Source organism: Stegodyphus dumicola, chromosome 3 (genome assembly GCF_044657685.1).
Source record: "Stegodyphus dumicola isolate Sdum_Otavi_A_Nest chromosome 3, ASM4465768v1".
Classification (NCBI taxonomy): Eukaryota; Metazoa; Arthropoda; class Arachnida; order Araneae; family Eresidae; genus Stegodyphus; species Stegodyphus dumicola.
Genome location: NC_140770.1, coordinates 241,212,512 through 241,228,059, shown reverse-complemented (window position 1 = coordinate 241,228,059; position 15,548 = coordinate 241,212,512). Strand labels below are relative to the sequence as shown.

Sequence of the window (15,548 nt, the reverse complement as noted above, 5' to 3'; positions counted from 1 at the left end):
TAGATAGACTGCATACAACTTTTCTTGTTGAAATACCAACTTTAAAGTGTAGTGCATCACAAAGGGTCTAACACTTATTTCCTAGAAAAAAATTCCAGAAAGGAATTAAGCATGATTTAATTCGCAATAATATATGAAGGCGTTATCTTTGTTGTTGCGAAGCTTAGTCTCTCTAAATTGGCAAATCTACTATTCTGTTTCCCGATGCGTGAACGAAGTTCAGGTTTCTGTGGGCGTCTGGGTAAGACTCATCCCAGTCGAATAAATGGATCTGTTTCCGAACGTTATTGATCGTGAAGTGAAAAATAGAAGTGATAAGCATTGAAGTATGGCATAAGTTTCCTTTTCATATTTTTTTGTAGAAGAGTCTTGAGATACAATTCGAGCCTGGAAAGTAGAATAAGCAATAATGGCAAAGGGAACGGCAAGTTAGGATGAATACTTTCGGAGAGTGTCGATCGGAAAAACACGCAGGCAGCAGTGGTGGCGGATGAAGGCTGAATGAGTGTAAGTCAGGAAAGCACCGAAGTTGGCCAGGAGAAGAGCGTAGATTGGGGTGCGATAGTCACGTGTGCTAGGGGGGAGGGGCTAAGGCTCCTTTCAGACTATACGAAATTTTGAACTGCGAATCTTTAACTGCGAACTAAGCGGGGAAATTCCCTTTTCACTCACTGTATGCACTTGTTAGAGTAATGTAACGTTTTCCGCTTGTGTTAGATATCCATATTAAAATCTTCATATTAATAATCCCTGCTGTGATTATTTAATTTGTAACCTGCACGTTGTAGCCCTAAGAGTTGCAACATAGTAAATCTGACGTCTGCTACTTTATATTTTTGATGAAATATGGATATAAAAGTTTTGAAAGCAAAACAAAAGTCGCTGAGAACAGCATTTATGGTATGCTGCAACAATATAGCTCAGAAGATCGAAAACAAAACTTTAGGAAATGACGAAGTCAGTACATTGTTTAAACAGATTCAGGACAAATTCACAGATTTAGAAACAACTCAAGAAGAAGTTTCTAATTTGTTGCTAAGTGACGATATCCTTCAAGACAAATATTCCGAAGATTTTTTGAAAGCAGAAGAATACCGAGACAAGTTCTGCTTGATTTGTATGCTGTTAGAAAATGCAAAGAAGGGAAATTCGGTTACAGAAGAAACAACAACCAAACAAAAAAGGAAATTCAAGCTTCCGAAACTTGAATTGAGGAAATTCAGTTGAGAACTGAAAGACTTTCTTGCCTTTTGGTCCCAGTTTGAAAAAATTCATGAAGATTACGATTCACGAATTCTATTGTGGATGAAGAGAAATTTTAATACCTGTTACAATGTGTGGTAGCAGATTCTAAAGCATCAAGACTGGTAACAAGTTTCCCACAAACTATTCAAATGTGATTGCACAACTTAAAGAATGCTTTGGGAGAGATGAACTTTTGGTTCAAATTTATGTACGGGATCTACTTTCCATAGTAATGAAAAATGCTGCTGGTCGGATAAAAGGAGATTTATCTGAACGTTATGATTTACTTGAGAGCAAGCTTAAGGCACTCGAAACCCTCGGTAGAACTAAGGAAAAATTTGCTGAATTTTTAGAGCCACTTGTTGAGTCCTGTTTATCAGAGATTGTTCTTTGTGCGTTGGAAAGAAGCTGCTTGATGGAAGATTCTATGTCACAGCAAGATAATGTGCGTTCTTTGGATAAACTTTTGTGCTTTCTTCGGAAAGAAGTGCAAAGTGAGGAGATGATTAAGCTCCCTCGTACCAGGTTGGGAACTTCAAGTTCTGCACATTCGCGTCCACATTCAGATGATCTGGGTTGCTCTACAGCTGCTGCCTTGGTAAATTTTCAAGACAATACAGGTAGGCGAAATTTACGTTGTATGTTTTGTGAGAAATCTTACAATTCTGCCAAATGTTTTTCTGCTTGCAAAATGTCTTTAGAAGATAAACGAAAGCTTTTGGTGCAAAAGCGCGCCTGTTTTCGCTGCCTACGAGTTGGACATAGTTGACGGGCATGCAAAAATAAAGTAAAATGTTTAACTTGTGATAAATTTCACTATACCATTATGTGCTCAAATGGCAAACCTGTAAAGCCAAATGAAACTGACAGTACTGTTATTTCAAGTAATGTATCGTCTAATCAGTCAACTGTTAATGAAAATGTGTATTTGCAAAAACTCGTTTTAAAAATAGTATTCGAAAGTAGGCAACTTACAGTTCGTACGATTTTGGACAATGGTTCACAGAAATCTTATCTTTCAGAAAGGGTAATCACGTTTTTGCAACTGCATCCTAAATTAAACATGGTTTGTTTGGGGGGAGTGAGACAAGTTCTCATTCCCATTTAGTGTTTGATGTTAATTTAAGAAATTTTGAGGGCACATATGACCATAACTTTGAAGTACTTTCTCAAAACAAAATATGTGGATGTGCTCCAAAAGTAGTTGGTCCCAATAACTTAAAAGAAAGAAATATTACCTTGTCCGATTTGCAAGCTAAAGAATATGATATTGAGTTGCTTTTAGGAGCAGATGCCATTGGGGACATTATTACTGGCAGCTCTCTGAAACTGAACTCGAACTTAACTGTAGTTGAGACTAAATTCGGATACACTGTGATTGGTAAAGTAAACAGCTTATCTAGAGAAACTACTTCAGCTATTACTTCAGCATTACTAGAAAATAATTTATGCAATAATGTAGTTTCGTTGCAATGTGCTAATCTTAGCATAACCGAACTCTGGAATTTAGATGCCATTGGCGTAACAGACCCAACTGAAGATGTTAAATGTAAACTTGCTCACTCTGATACCATTAAGCAATTTAAAGAGAATTTAAACGTTCTTTCTGATGGCCGATATGAATTGCCACTACCCTTTAAATCAGAAATTCTGTTACCTAACAATAAATTTATGACTTTTAAAAGGCATCAAAGAATGTGTCAATGAATTAATGAGGAAAATTAGTTAGATGACTATAAGGTAGTTTTTAATCAATAGGAAGACCTAAAAGTAATAGAAAAGGTTCGTGAAACTGAAATTGATAATTTGAGTTATTATTTGCCCCATAGACCTAGTATTGTCTTTCTAGTATGTTATAAAGCATACTAGAAAGACAATGAAGGTACGGCCAGTGTTCGATGCTTCAGCCCAACTCATACCTGATATAATTGACAGGTTTAGCCTGTATGCAGTTGGTTTATCATCGGACATAGAGAAAGCGTTTCTTCGGCTGAGTATTATCCCAGAACACAGAGATTATTTGAGGTTTTTTTTCTTCCAACTCTTGAAGAACCTATGATTTACAGACACTGCAGAGAGGTGTTCGCTGTTTGTTCATCTCCATTCCAACTCTTAGCATCGATAGAGCATCTCTTGGATAATTCCCTTGCTGAATTTGATGATGTGACCCATAAATTAAAGCATTCATTTTATGTTGACAATTGTGTCACTGGGGTTCACGATATCAAACAGCAAGAAACTTTTGATCCGCAGGGTTTTTTTTTTTTGAGTGCAACTACCTTATTACCTAAGTTACTATTACAGGAGGCTTGGACTATGAAATTTAAATGGGATGACCCCTTGCCAGACAACATTCAGAAAACTTTTCAGAAGTGGCAAGATGAAATTAAATATCTTGAGAAAATTAGTATTCCATGATATGTAGAGATAAATGAGAATTCAGAGCTACATCTATTTCTTGATGTATGTAAGAGCTCCTATGGTGCATGTGTCTACATTAGAACCGTAACGCCGAAGTCGAAATTCGATTGATCAGAGCCAAATCCAGGATAACACCGTTAAAATCTCTGACAATACCCCAGTTAGAATTGATGGCCTGTTGCATTGGTGCGAGACTGGTTCACACAGTATAAGCCACCTTAGATTTCCCTGATTTGAAAATTATTGCATGGAGTGATTCTATGGTAGCACTCTGGTGGATTAAGAACCATGGTGATTAGTCAGTTTTTGTTGCGAATAGGGTAAAAGAAATAAACAGTCCGATTCCTTCTCAGTGTTAGTGCCATGTTCCAGGTGATATAAACCCAGCAGATATACTTTCCAGAGGCATTTCCCCTCATTCATTTTCCGATTCTCTTTGGTGGGAGGGTCCGTCCTAGCTCCTGGAATCTATTAACAACTGGCCACTAGAACATTTGGCTTATGAGACCTGTGAGGTAGAACGAGAAAAAAGGAAGGTCAGATGTTATAATCTTAATTCAGTTGAAAACGGAATACCTTAGTATGCAATTAGGTTTTCGAATTTTCAATCCATCATTCAATTAGTCGCACAGATATTGCGGTTTGTGACAAATACAAAAAGTAAACATGCATTTCGAGAGACTGGAGATTTAACCATTCATGAGATGGAATATGCTGAAAAAACTCTTATAAAATTTGTACTAAATAAGTATTTTCCCTCCGTCGATTCTATTTCCAATATGAGTGTCATTTCAGACAGTGAGGGTATAAAAAGGGTGAAAACGTGCATTACAGAGTGATCAGACAACCCTGAATTTATTTGTCCAATTATTTTACCAGACCGGTGCATTTTCACCCAGCGTTTGATCGAATATTATCATTTATAAAATTGTCACGCTGGAACCCAAATATTACTCAGAATATTAAGGGAGCGATTTTGGATAGTGAAGGGCAGAAGAGCGGCCAGGAAAGTCGTAAAAAATTGTGTAAAATGCAATCGATACAAGGCCAAGTCTCCCGATGGCAAACCGGTGTCCCTACCAGGCGATCGTGTCAATGAAGCAGTAGTGTTCGAGTTGGTAGGAGTTGATTTGGCAGGACCCTTGTATGTGAAGGGAAGTGAAAAAGTTTGGATTGTTTTGTTCACATGTGCAATATATAGAGCCGTTCATTTGGAATTGACTTCCTCATTGTCTACCGACGCATTCTTGTTGTCGTTGAGACAATTCGTAGCCAGAAGAGGGAGGCCGAGAATAATTTATTCCAACAATGGAACTAATTTAGAGAAGCGCAAAGAGAACTTAGTAACATCGATTGGGAAAAAATTTTGAGGCAAACGGCTATACAATGCATAATATGGAAGTTTAATCCTCCCACAGCCCCTTGGTGCGGGAGGCTGGTGGAAGAGGTTAGTTCGTGTAGTAAAGGACATTCGGTAATGCAGTTCATACAACCAAGAGGTTGTACACAGTATTGCGAGACTGCGAGTTAATAATTAACTCTAGACCTCTTACCTATCTGTCTGAAAATCCGGATAATTTAATCCCACATTTCCCAGCCATGTTTCTCAACGAGAATCGTAGCTTAGGTGTTCCCAATGTTGATTTCTGCAATTCAAAAGGTCTTTGAAAAAAGGGCTAGACATTGCCAAAAACTACTTGATGATTTAAGGCATAGATTTAGGAAAGAATATTTAGGCCTTCTGGTCCAAAATAAGAAGGGTCCATCGTCAGAGCTACGGTTGGGTAAAATTGTCCGAATAGGAGATGACATCGAAAACAGATGTATTGGCCTTTTGCTTAGTCATTTGACTAATTCCTGGGAAAGATGGCAAGGTGAGAACTGTAGAACTAAAGACTCAAGCTGGTATGCTGCTTCGTCCCATTCAGCAAATCTTTGCATTGGAAGTGCAGTTAACAGACACACCCACTGATCCCATACACTAAATCTTTTACTAATCCTATTTCTTCTATTTCTAGTGATGAGCATTCAGATTCTAATGACTCTAGTAACATCCTGCAAGGTGCTAAAGTGTCAAGATTTGCATGTGTGATCAAGGTGCCTCAGAAATTAGATCTCTTCCACCAGGTACTGTATGTCTTTGAGCCAACCTGAGGTAGAATGTAGGAGATGGCTGCTTCAGACAGACGATTATGTAACGGCTGTTCGAAGTCGACAGAAGGAGGGCCGCATTTGATTGGACTATTTTTTATTCTTCTTATTTTTTCTTTAACTGTGAACTAAGCATTGAAATTCCCTTTTCACTCAGTTATATGTATGCACTTGTTAGAGTAATGTAACGTTTTCCACTTGTGTGAGATATCCATATTAAAATCTTTATATTAATAATCCCTGCTGTGATTATTTAATTTGCAACCTGCATGTTGTAGCCCTGAGAGTTGCAACAGCAGTCCTATACACAAAATTTCAATGTTCTGAAGCTATTTGTTTTTGAGTTATGTGAGATACATACGTACGTACGGACACCATGAAATATTCTCTTCAGAATTCATTTTAAAGTAGTTTTACAATTTTTTTGGAGGAAAAGTCTTTTATTCTGTCCTTACGTACAGATGTCATGCAAAAACACTGTTAAATTGCATTCGATAGCAGTCGAAATGGATATTTTCATTGAAATATGCTGCCTGAAACTTTTCGCGTTTACAATACTTTCTTTTTACTTCGTACAAGGAAGTAAAAAGAGTTTTTTAGGGGGTGTAGAGCAGCAGGTCTTCCAATGGCACACCCAAGGTAATGCTAAATTTGCTATGGTATTCGGAGTCTAGTATTTTTGAAATGCAGGCAAAAATTCTTACTCTTTGACGCGCTTCCCAGCAATGCTCGTTTCAGAACTCTTTTCGAAGCACTATTCAATCTGTGTGCCCGCTTTGGGCACACCCACAAAAGTAAAATGATATGTGCTATCTTCACAAAATTTTACTTGTGTACTCCTCTAGACCTAATTAAACTGCCTACCTTTTTTTTTTTTTTTTTTTAAATCGAAATTTCAACTTTAAACGGTAGCGTGCCGGAAAGGGTTAAACAAGGAACAATGGTCTTTTCACATAACTGTCAACTTTTCCTTATTCACTAGTACAGTAACATACTAACTAGTTAGTTAAAGAGTATATGCTCAATTTTTAGAAGAAAATATTAGTCTTTAGAGAACTGTGGAATCTTCAGTTTGTGTAATTCAGAATTGAAAATAAAAAATAAAATAAGAATTAAACCATAATTTCAGTATAACATTACAGTAGACTAGAAGAGAAACACGCTAATGTGACAATCAAAATTGTAAAAACAACCTTGTATTTAGCGTAAGTATAATGAAACACTCAAATCGATTTCGAGGGCAGCTAAAGGTCCCTCCTTATCAGGAGAAAGAAATACCTAGAAAGAAGAAAATAAAGGAGAAGGAGTCTCAGAAACACGTGGTTCTTATAACCACGAAGAACCACGTGTTTCTGAGACTCCTTCTCCTTTATTTTCTTCTTTCTAGGTATTTCTTTCTCCTGATGAGGAGGGACCTTTAGCTGCTCTCGAAATCGATTGAGTGTTTCATTATACTTACTCTAAATACAAGATTGTTTTTAGGATTTTGATAACATTACAGTATTTATGATGTTAAAATATAAATTATAAATATGAAAATTAGAATGTTATACATTTTTACAAATCTAAGCATTGGTTATGTAGTTTTCTGAGCTTTTAGGTGTGTGATAAAAGGAAAGTTTAAAAGACCTTCCCTGAATAGAACCTTTCCAAACTGGACTGAATTGAAATTTCTATAGGACTCTAAAAGTTGCATTCATTTTCAAAAGTATAATGTTCCAAATTTGTGTTCCATATTATTTAGTTCAAAATTTCAAGATTAATATTTCCATAGTATAACAATCCTCTTCATTTTCATAGCTTTAACAATTTTTGGCTGCTTCAAAAGACTTTCCTGTCATTATGCTTCTTTCTCTTTGGAGGAGAGGAATATGCAAGGTTTCAAAAAAGTATGTAACGCAAAATTCTAATTTTACTTTGCAATAGTCCCTTAATTCTGTATTTTAATTAAAGTGTTTCCCCCTTTTCATCATAAAAATAGTATTAGCTTATAATAAATCTCTCTAAAATGCACCTTTTCAAAATCAATCTACATAATGTGATTCTTGAAAAATGCAAATAACATAAATCTGCAAACTAAAACTCAAACAACTGATCAAAAGAAAGTGAAAATCAGTCTTTTATCAAACTTCCATCTTAGACACGTCGTATTCACTAACCCTGCATTACTATTCCCAACTTGTTGCTGCTATTTGCTTTGAATATAATTCAAAATTCTGTATAGTGCTCAAATTTTGCAAGAACAGGCACTTGCTGAATCCCATCATCTGAATTTACAAAAAATTATTTGTCAACGAGGACAACAAAGAAATATTAAATCTTACCATGACTACCACTTCATGTCATCAACATTCCAAATTATTTCAGATACATATATTAACTGTTACCTTATAATGATAATGTAACAAAAAAAATCCACATGACTGCATTTAAGTTTACACACTGAAGTCATTACACTTTTTAGGATTCAAGCTAAATCTTTGATTCATAATATTTCTCCTTTAATATCTTATACACTAATATACACAAATATATAAAAATTTAGAGCACCATCTGAGTTAAAACTAATAAAGATTTAACGATTTAAATAAATTACTTTAAATGAATTCAGAAACAAAATTTTGGTTTTATATATACATACCAACATAGAATTCACTATTGTTCCATGGACACTAAAGTTTTCCAGTTCATGTAAAGTTTCATCTGGAAATGACAGAATATTTAGGTCTAATATAATTGCTTTAAATGTAAATAAAGTAATTTCCCTGCCCCAAATTTCATAATATTTTGGCTATGTTACATGCATGGTTAAATATTAAAAAGTAGATAATAATATCTAGACTTACTCTCTTCTGTTTTCATGTTAGTTAAAAAAGGCACCCTGAAAATAAAATATATTAAATGCAAAAAGAAATACATCACAATAAAATATGTAAATAATTTAAAGATATAAATCTTCTAGAATAATCTCTTACAAAATATATATATACTTAAAATTCAATATGTATTTAAAATGTAATATCTGATTTGTTCCGAATATAACATTCTATTTTCTAAGAATTTATAAATTTAATTTGAAGAAAAATATCACTGTAAAAAAAAAAAAAAAAAAAAAAAAAAAAAAAAAAAAAAAACCCAGTAAAATAAACAGTACTCATCCAATGTTGAGGTTTCAGCACTTGCATCTTTTACTGGAGATGCTTCTAAATCAATCACAGGAATTACATTATCATCAGAAACAGTAGTTGGACTAAGGATGCATATATCTTCATCATGTTTATCAGTGACATCATTCTGAGTTATGGAATCTTTGTCTGTATCTAAGGAAGCAATTTCAGAAGAGGTTTTATTATTTAGATCTGCACCTAGCTTTTGCATTGCATCTGCCTCCATAGTACTAGATAAACTATGTTCAGAAATATTAGATTTTGATTGAACCATGCATGACTCAGAAATTCCTTTCGGTAAAACTTCTAAATGGGAAAAGAAAGGAGAAAATCAAAACACGTATGTTTTATGCAAAGCTACAAAATACAGTTTTTCAGTTTCTGGAGAACAAAAGGCCAGTTAAATACTTTCATATGGCGATATATACAAATAAACCAAATCCAAGACTTCATTTGAATTTCTTTTATCACACAAAAGAGTTTAAAATATGATTCTTTGTACTGAAAACAGTTTGAGTAAATGCTCCTTAATTTTTATTCATAGTTGATTAGTTCTCTTTTTGATTAAAACTCAAATACATGCAGCTACTTGTAAAAATAAAAGTATATAAATAATGTTGAGTGACAAATATAAATAAAAAACACAGGTGAAATAACTTGTTTCCTATATTGAAATAAATAAATAAATAATAAAAGATATAAATATTATTAAGAAGAAATAAATAATAATAAAAATAAACTTTATGCTAGATTTGACTGAATGGTTCAGTTGTCTTTTAAAACTATAAATAATTTTTTATCCCAAATGTTAAGACACAGTCATAAGAATAAAATAGATCCACAAGTAGAATGCATTATTATTAAACATAATTATAAAACAAGTTTGAGAATAAAATCAACTTTATAGAAATTTATCAGGTAGGATTAAATGTTTTACCCTCATGTTGGACATATTTGAAAGAAGATTAGTGACATTTTACTTATGCTTTAATAATGGTTAGCTTTGCGTTGATTTTTTCTTTTATGTCTCATTTTGTCACATAGTTGCTCAGTTTAGAGGTTTAGTAAATAGTAGGTAGATTTTATGTCAAATGGCATCAGTTAAAATGAGAAGTCAAATCATAATCAGCATGATTTGCTAAGAAGACTGGCTGATGACACCACTGCTCTTTACCTAAAGAGAGGCCTACTGATCATAGCAAACCTGAAAGACTAATGTAAGCATGGTTGGCAAGTTTTGAAAGTTAGTTGTGCTCTGCCTATCTGAGGCAGTTAGTGTCATAACTTCGAGTTCCTAGGGTTTAACCCAGTTAATATATTTTAAGGTTCCAATAAGCCACTAAAGCACCAGAGGTCAAAAGTTGTTTTGTATTATTTTAAATCTCGTAAGATGCAAAGAATTAAGTTTTACATTATCTTTTACATTGTGCTGTATCTTGTGACCAAGTTAAAGATTAATGAAAGGCAATAACTCCCTTTAATATGCAGAGAAAACTTATAAGGGTGACCAATTAGTTACAAATAATTAAATTAGCTAGTTAGATACCCTTAGTCATTAAAGATTTACATGGCCACTATTAAATTTAAAAAATATATATATATTTGTTAAAAAAGCACTATTAAAATCACAATCTATTAATTTAAAATACATGTAATTTATGACATTGATTCTTAAATGATGTTTATGCATCTTTTTAATAAGAAGCCTTCCAGACATTCTCCCTAATTTATATCAACTTCCTTTAAGCATCTTTACTGACAATTAGAAGTTTGATTCCATATGGAAACCAATATTCCCTCTAGTTTCTGCGTGTTTTATCTCCTAACTTGTCAATCTATTAACTATGTATGTATGAGATTTTACTTGATCTGATAAAAGCTAAATAATCCAAAACCCCTGACAGATGTGAAGCAAATTATCACTGTGTCTGAAAGTAATTACAAAGTCAGATAAAGATTTAAATAAACCTCTTATTTAAAATGACCTTAGAGCACAAAAGCATGTTCTTATGCTAGCAAAATCAACTACAGCTTATGGTAATACAATTAAACAAACCTGAAAGTCAAACTAAAAATGTGGACTAGTAGTCAAAGACTAGGCAGCACAATTTAATTTTAATCTAAGCTGGCTCGGTAACTTGTGGTAATCGCATAACAAATTCAAATATCGGCAACAATATGAAACAAATTCTGTCTTACAACCCCAAAACCTTAGTTTAAAACTATCTAAATGATTTTCATTCTGGTGAGGAAACGGAAAATAATAGCAAAGACTGAAATTATTAACAACTGCTTAATTTACATAATAATAACTGTACATATCTTTGAAGAATAATTTTCATTCTCTTTATGTGTTTGGTTTCTTTCTTCAATACGTTTCCTCTTCATTTTATAATTTTTGGATTTAATTAAAGATTTTTGTTATTCTAAAAAACCAAATGCATTTAGAATATATAAGAAAAGGTGCTGATTTCTTTAGTAATATGAACATTCAGAATAAATATGAAATTATATATGGTAAGGACCGGTGTAGCAGAACTTTTAGAATTTAGTGACACACCGAGCAAGAAAATCTGGAAATGGCAAAATTTTAAAGTTTAGGAAGGCACTAGGCAGCAGAATTTAGTCCACGAAGATTGCATCAGGTGGGAAAATGCGTAGTATATGTATATGATGCTATGATACATTGAGACATATAAGATGAATCTTTTACATTGTCAGTTTTCAATTTCTTTATTAATAGAAAAATTCCTTTCTATAAATGAAGGGGAGTAATAGGTATAAAGAAATGTAGATTTGGGACAAACTCTAAATTTTCTTGAACCCCAGCTCAAAAAAGTTCCCAAATCCTTTACATGAGAAGAAAAAAGGATAGATTAACACAAAAACAACAAAAAAATTTAATTAATTAAGAATGGCTTTTAAAAACGTATACAAATAAAATACATAAAAAGTTACAATATATATATATAGATACAAATGAAGTATAATAAATGAAATACATAATTAAAACTCTTGAATTCTAAATTAATTTTTCTCAACAAAAACCTTTTACATTTTCTAAAAATCAAATTAAATTTAAGCAAGAGGAAATGGCTTATTTTATTAGTAAGAACTAGGCAAACACTTAACACGCAAAGCTAAATTCTCTTCAGAAAATTAACAACACTCAATGCTACCACCAATACTGGTAATCTATGACCACTGAAATTGCAATAATCACATTCTTTTTTTTTTAATTAATGTTCCTACTGAAATAATAAAACTAATCTTTGCAAAGTTGGTCAGGGTTCAAATTCAAACGATGAAAAAGGTTTGAAAATCTGAGGTTTTTTTTTTTTTTTTTTTTTTTTTTTTTTTTTTAAATTTGTGATTCCACAAATTTGAAGGGATTTTTGTCCCCTCCCCCCTTAAAGAATTTAAATATTTATATTTCAGTTTGCCATTGGAACTTTTATAACATAGCATCTTTAAAAAGAGAATAGTATTCTTAATGTAATATAAAAAAATTATAAAACTTACTAGGCATTGCTTTGATTATTTCATTTCGTATGGCTCGTAGTTTTTCCTCCTCTTCTAGGAGCTATGGAGATATAAATAAATTCATTGCAGAATTAAATAACATAGTTAAATTTTTTAGAAAAGCAAAGTTAGTTTTTATAATTAAAAAAAGTCATCTGAAGATTCCAGTAATAATTTAAATATACATTTAGGATAATTTTCCTAAAAATTACTCAGTATATTATTACACAGGACAATAAGTTTGATATAAGTTCTATTATAAAAAATTTATTTCGAAAATAAACAGTAAATTATTAGCTGAATAATCTCAATAGTTACATAGTATCATATGTCATCCTTTTATAGATCAGTTGTTTTCATACTGGCAAATGATGACAATATATTATTTCTTTACTTGCATGCAATAACTTACATTACTTGCATTAAGCAATTAAGTAAATTTCCTACTTATTAGTTGATATTCTAATTGGTATATACTGTGATGATTCTCAGCTCGAGAATAATATTAGGTTATAGGCCTAAGTAAACAAAATAAATAAATAAATAATAATAATAATAATAAATATGCAGACTAGCAGTAAATTTTAAAACAATGTTTCATGTGGCAAAAGTTTTTGCAGTAACAATCTGGAAATGTGTTACTGGAAGCTTGAAAGAAAAATAATTTTGGTTGCTTATCCAAGTGAATGCCCAACCACTTATTTTTAGAAAATAAGCCAAAAATTAAAAAAAAAAAAAAAAAATCAAGTAGTCTCTTATGTGAATTATAATTGCATGCAAAATGGAAATACCTGACTACACATGTTAAATGCAATTAAAAAACTGAGTGGCACATGAAGAAACATAATACAGTCAAAAGTCGTTAATTCGGACACCCATAATCCGGCCCTCAAAGCTACAAACTTTCGCGACGCATGCGCGTAAAACCCTTATCACATTACGATATTTGTTGCCAGAACAAAATGTTTGCAGCAACAGTTCTGAGAAACGGCCTTTGGTGGAATAGGGTTACCATCTTCACTTGGTAAACAGGCTGAAAGCCAAACAAGAATCAGTTATCACTCAGATTGGCGAAAGTGACATTTCCTTTGAAGTGACATTTGCTTCTTCTGTGTTGTTTTGTATCGCTCACATTCTTTTCGTTTTAAACTTTATTGTTAGTAATGGAAGATAATAGAAAGGTGATTGCTATCAAGATAATCACTTTGATCTCCACTCTGACACTTCAAGTAACAGATAAACACACTTCTGGTTATAGTAATCAATTATATCAGTAATAGCCAAATTCTGTATACACTAAAAATAGTTTAAAACATGTGCTGGATAAGTCTATTTATCAGACATTATCTATGTGTATTTTCTGTTGTCTGCATTGCAATGAAAATTTGATAGCTCACTGGAAAATTTGTGACCTGGTGACCACCTTCTGACCTTGACTAACTTTATGGCTCATAATTACTGTTCTGTCCATTCAAACAAACAAACAGACAACAACAACAACAACAACAACTGGGGGGGGGAAAAAAAAAGACCTTTTATGACAACAGTCTATATGGCTGATATTTACATCCTCACAGCCAGCAGATACTATTCAGCAAAATGAAGATCAAATAAAGCATATGAATACATGAGCAATGTGCGAGTTGTTTACTGCCCCATAGAACACTCGGTAATACACCTAAAACACATTAATTATACCAACTCTAGAAATTAGGTGGTGCACATCACGAGTTTGTTTTATGTGATTACGGCAAAGCCTCGAGGGATATCTGCCTAACAGGAGGATCCCTTTATTGAAGATTTTTTAAAACTGGCTCGTTTACCAGTTACAAATGGGGCAAACCAAGGAAACGTCATGTAGCCAGCCCGTTCGTGGCATTCTAACCTGAGACAGAACTACCAGTGTTCAACGACGCTTCGGCCATTAGTAGGCCCGTGCACTTCATTGGAAAGTGCAATTCATTATGTAAACAGACATGAAGGTGATAATCAGTGGTGCGCTGTTTTAAGTAATCAAATGTTATAAATGCACAGCTGTTACATTTCTTATTATTTATTAGTCATGTTTTTATTACGTAGATCATATGTATGATATAATTATGAATTAACCCAATAACAAAATGTGTACACTCTTTAGCACTCAAATACTCATCAATTATTTTTCAACTGATTATTACATACCCATAATAATTTGCAAAGAACTGATAACTATAGTTGCTGCCAATTACATAATAGTTATCTGAATTAAAAGCAACTTCAAATAAACTTCTTGGCAATGTTCATTTTTGTATTCATACATACATATATACAGTCAAAAGTCGTTAATTCGGACACCCATAATCCGGACCTCAAAGCTACAAACTTTTTGTGCATGCGTTGCCTTGACGCATAGGCATTTACGCATGCGCGTAAGACCTTTACGGCTGCGAATACGCGTGTGCGTATGCGCATAATACGCTTACACATGCACGTTTAATGTATAACGGACAGTATAAGTTAAGCTAAAATTATCTAATTCAGTTAATGTTGCAGATTGTGTTGTTCCTTAATCTTCGAATTGGATCCGGCTTATTATTTTTTGCACACTGTTAGAGCAATTTTATAAAAGTAAGCTTGAACTTTCGATTATGTCAAATAGAATTTCTGATATATATTTACTAATATGTAAAGGATCTACAAAGCGAAAGTATATTTCGAAGTTCATTAAACAAAAAGTGGAATTGCTGCAAAAAATGGATAAAGGCATATCCTTTGTTTATCTACACTTTAACGTTTGTTTATCTAAACTTTGTTTATCTTTAACGCCGCGCAGCACGCACGCAATGAATTGGAAATTGATCTGTCAGCACTATCCTTATCTTCAAAGCAGATGTTTTTATTTTATTTGGCTTATAATTCCTTACTAAATGTAGTATTTCATCTCAATGTACTCCGTCTTTGATATGATTTAAATCAAATTCCTCGTCATTATAATTCGCTTCCGATAGCGAAGAAAGTGACAGAGGTTATTGAAAACGAAAAAATTTCGATTGACAAATTAGT

The 15,548-nt window shown here is 33.0% G+C and overlaps 1 protein-coding gene across 3 annotated transcripts in view; it reads right to left on the bottom strand.

Annotated features, from left to right (window-relative positions):
* The window catches only part of LOC118201401 (uncharacterized), a 138,451-nt gene that overhangs the window by 40,990 nt on the left and 81,913 nt on the right, over positions 1 to 15,548 (bottom strand). For 2 of the 3 annotated variants that reach the window (XM_085813967.1, XM_085813969.1), the window contains 4 exons: positions 12,507 to 12,567; positions 8,972 to 9,290; positions 8,664 to 8,698; positions 8,459 to 8,520 (listed from right to left, as the gene is read on the bottom strand). In XM_085813967.1, coding sequence (XP_085670093.1) covers positions 8,459 to 8,520; positions 8,664 to 8,698; positions 8,972 to 9,290; positions 12,507 to 12,567 — 477 coding nt within the window. The remainder of the gene's footprint in view (positions 1 to 8,458; positions 8,521 to 8,663; positions 8,699 to 8,971; positions 9,291 to 12,506; positions 12,568 to 15,548) is intronic. The other variant, XM_085813968.1, reaches the window with a different exon arrangement.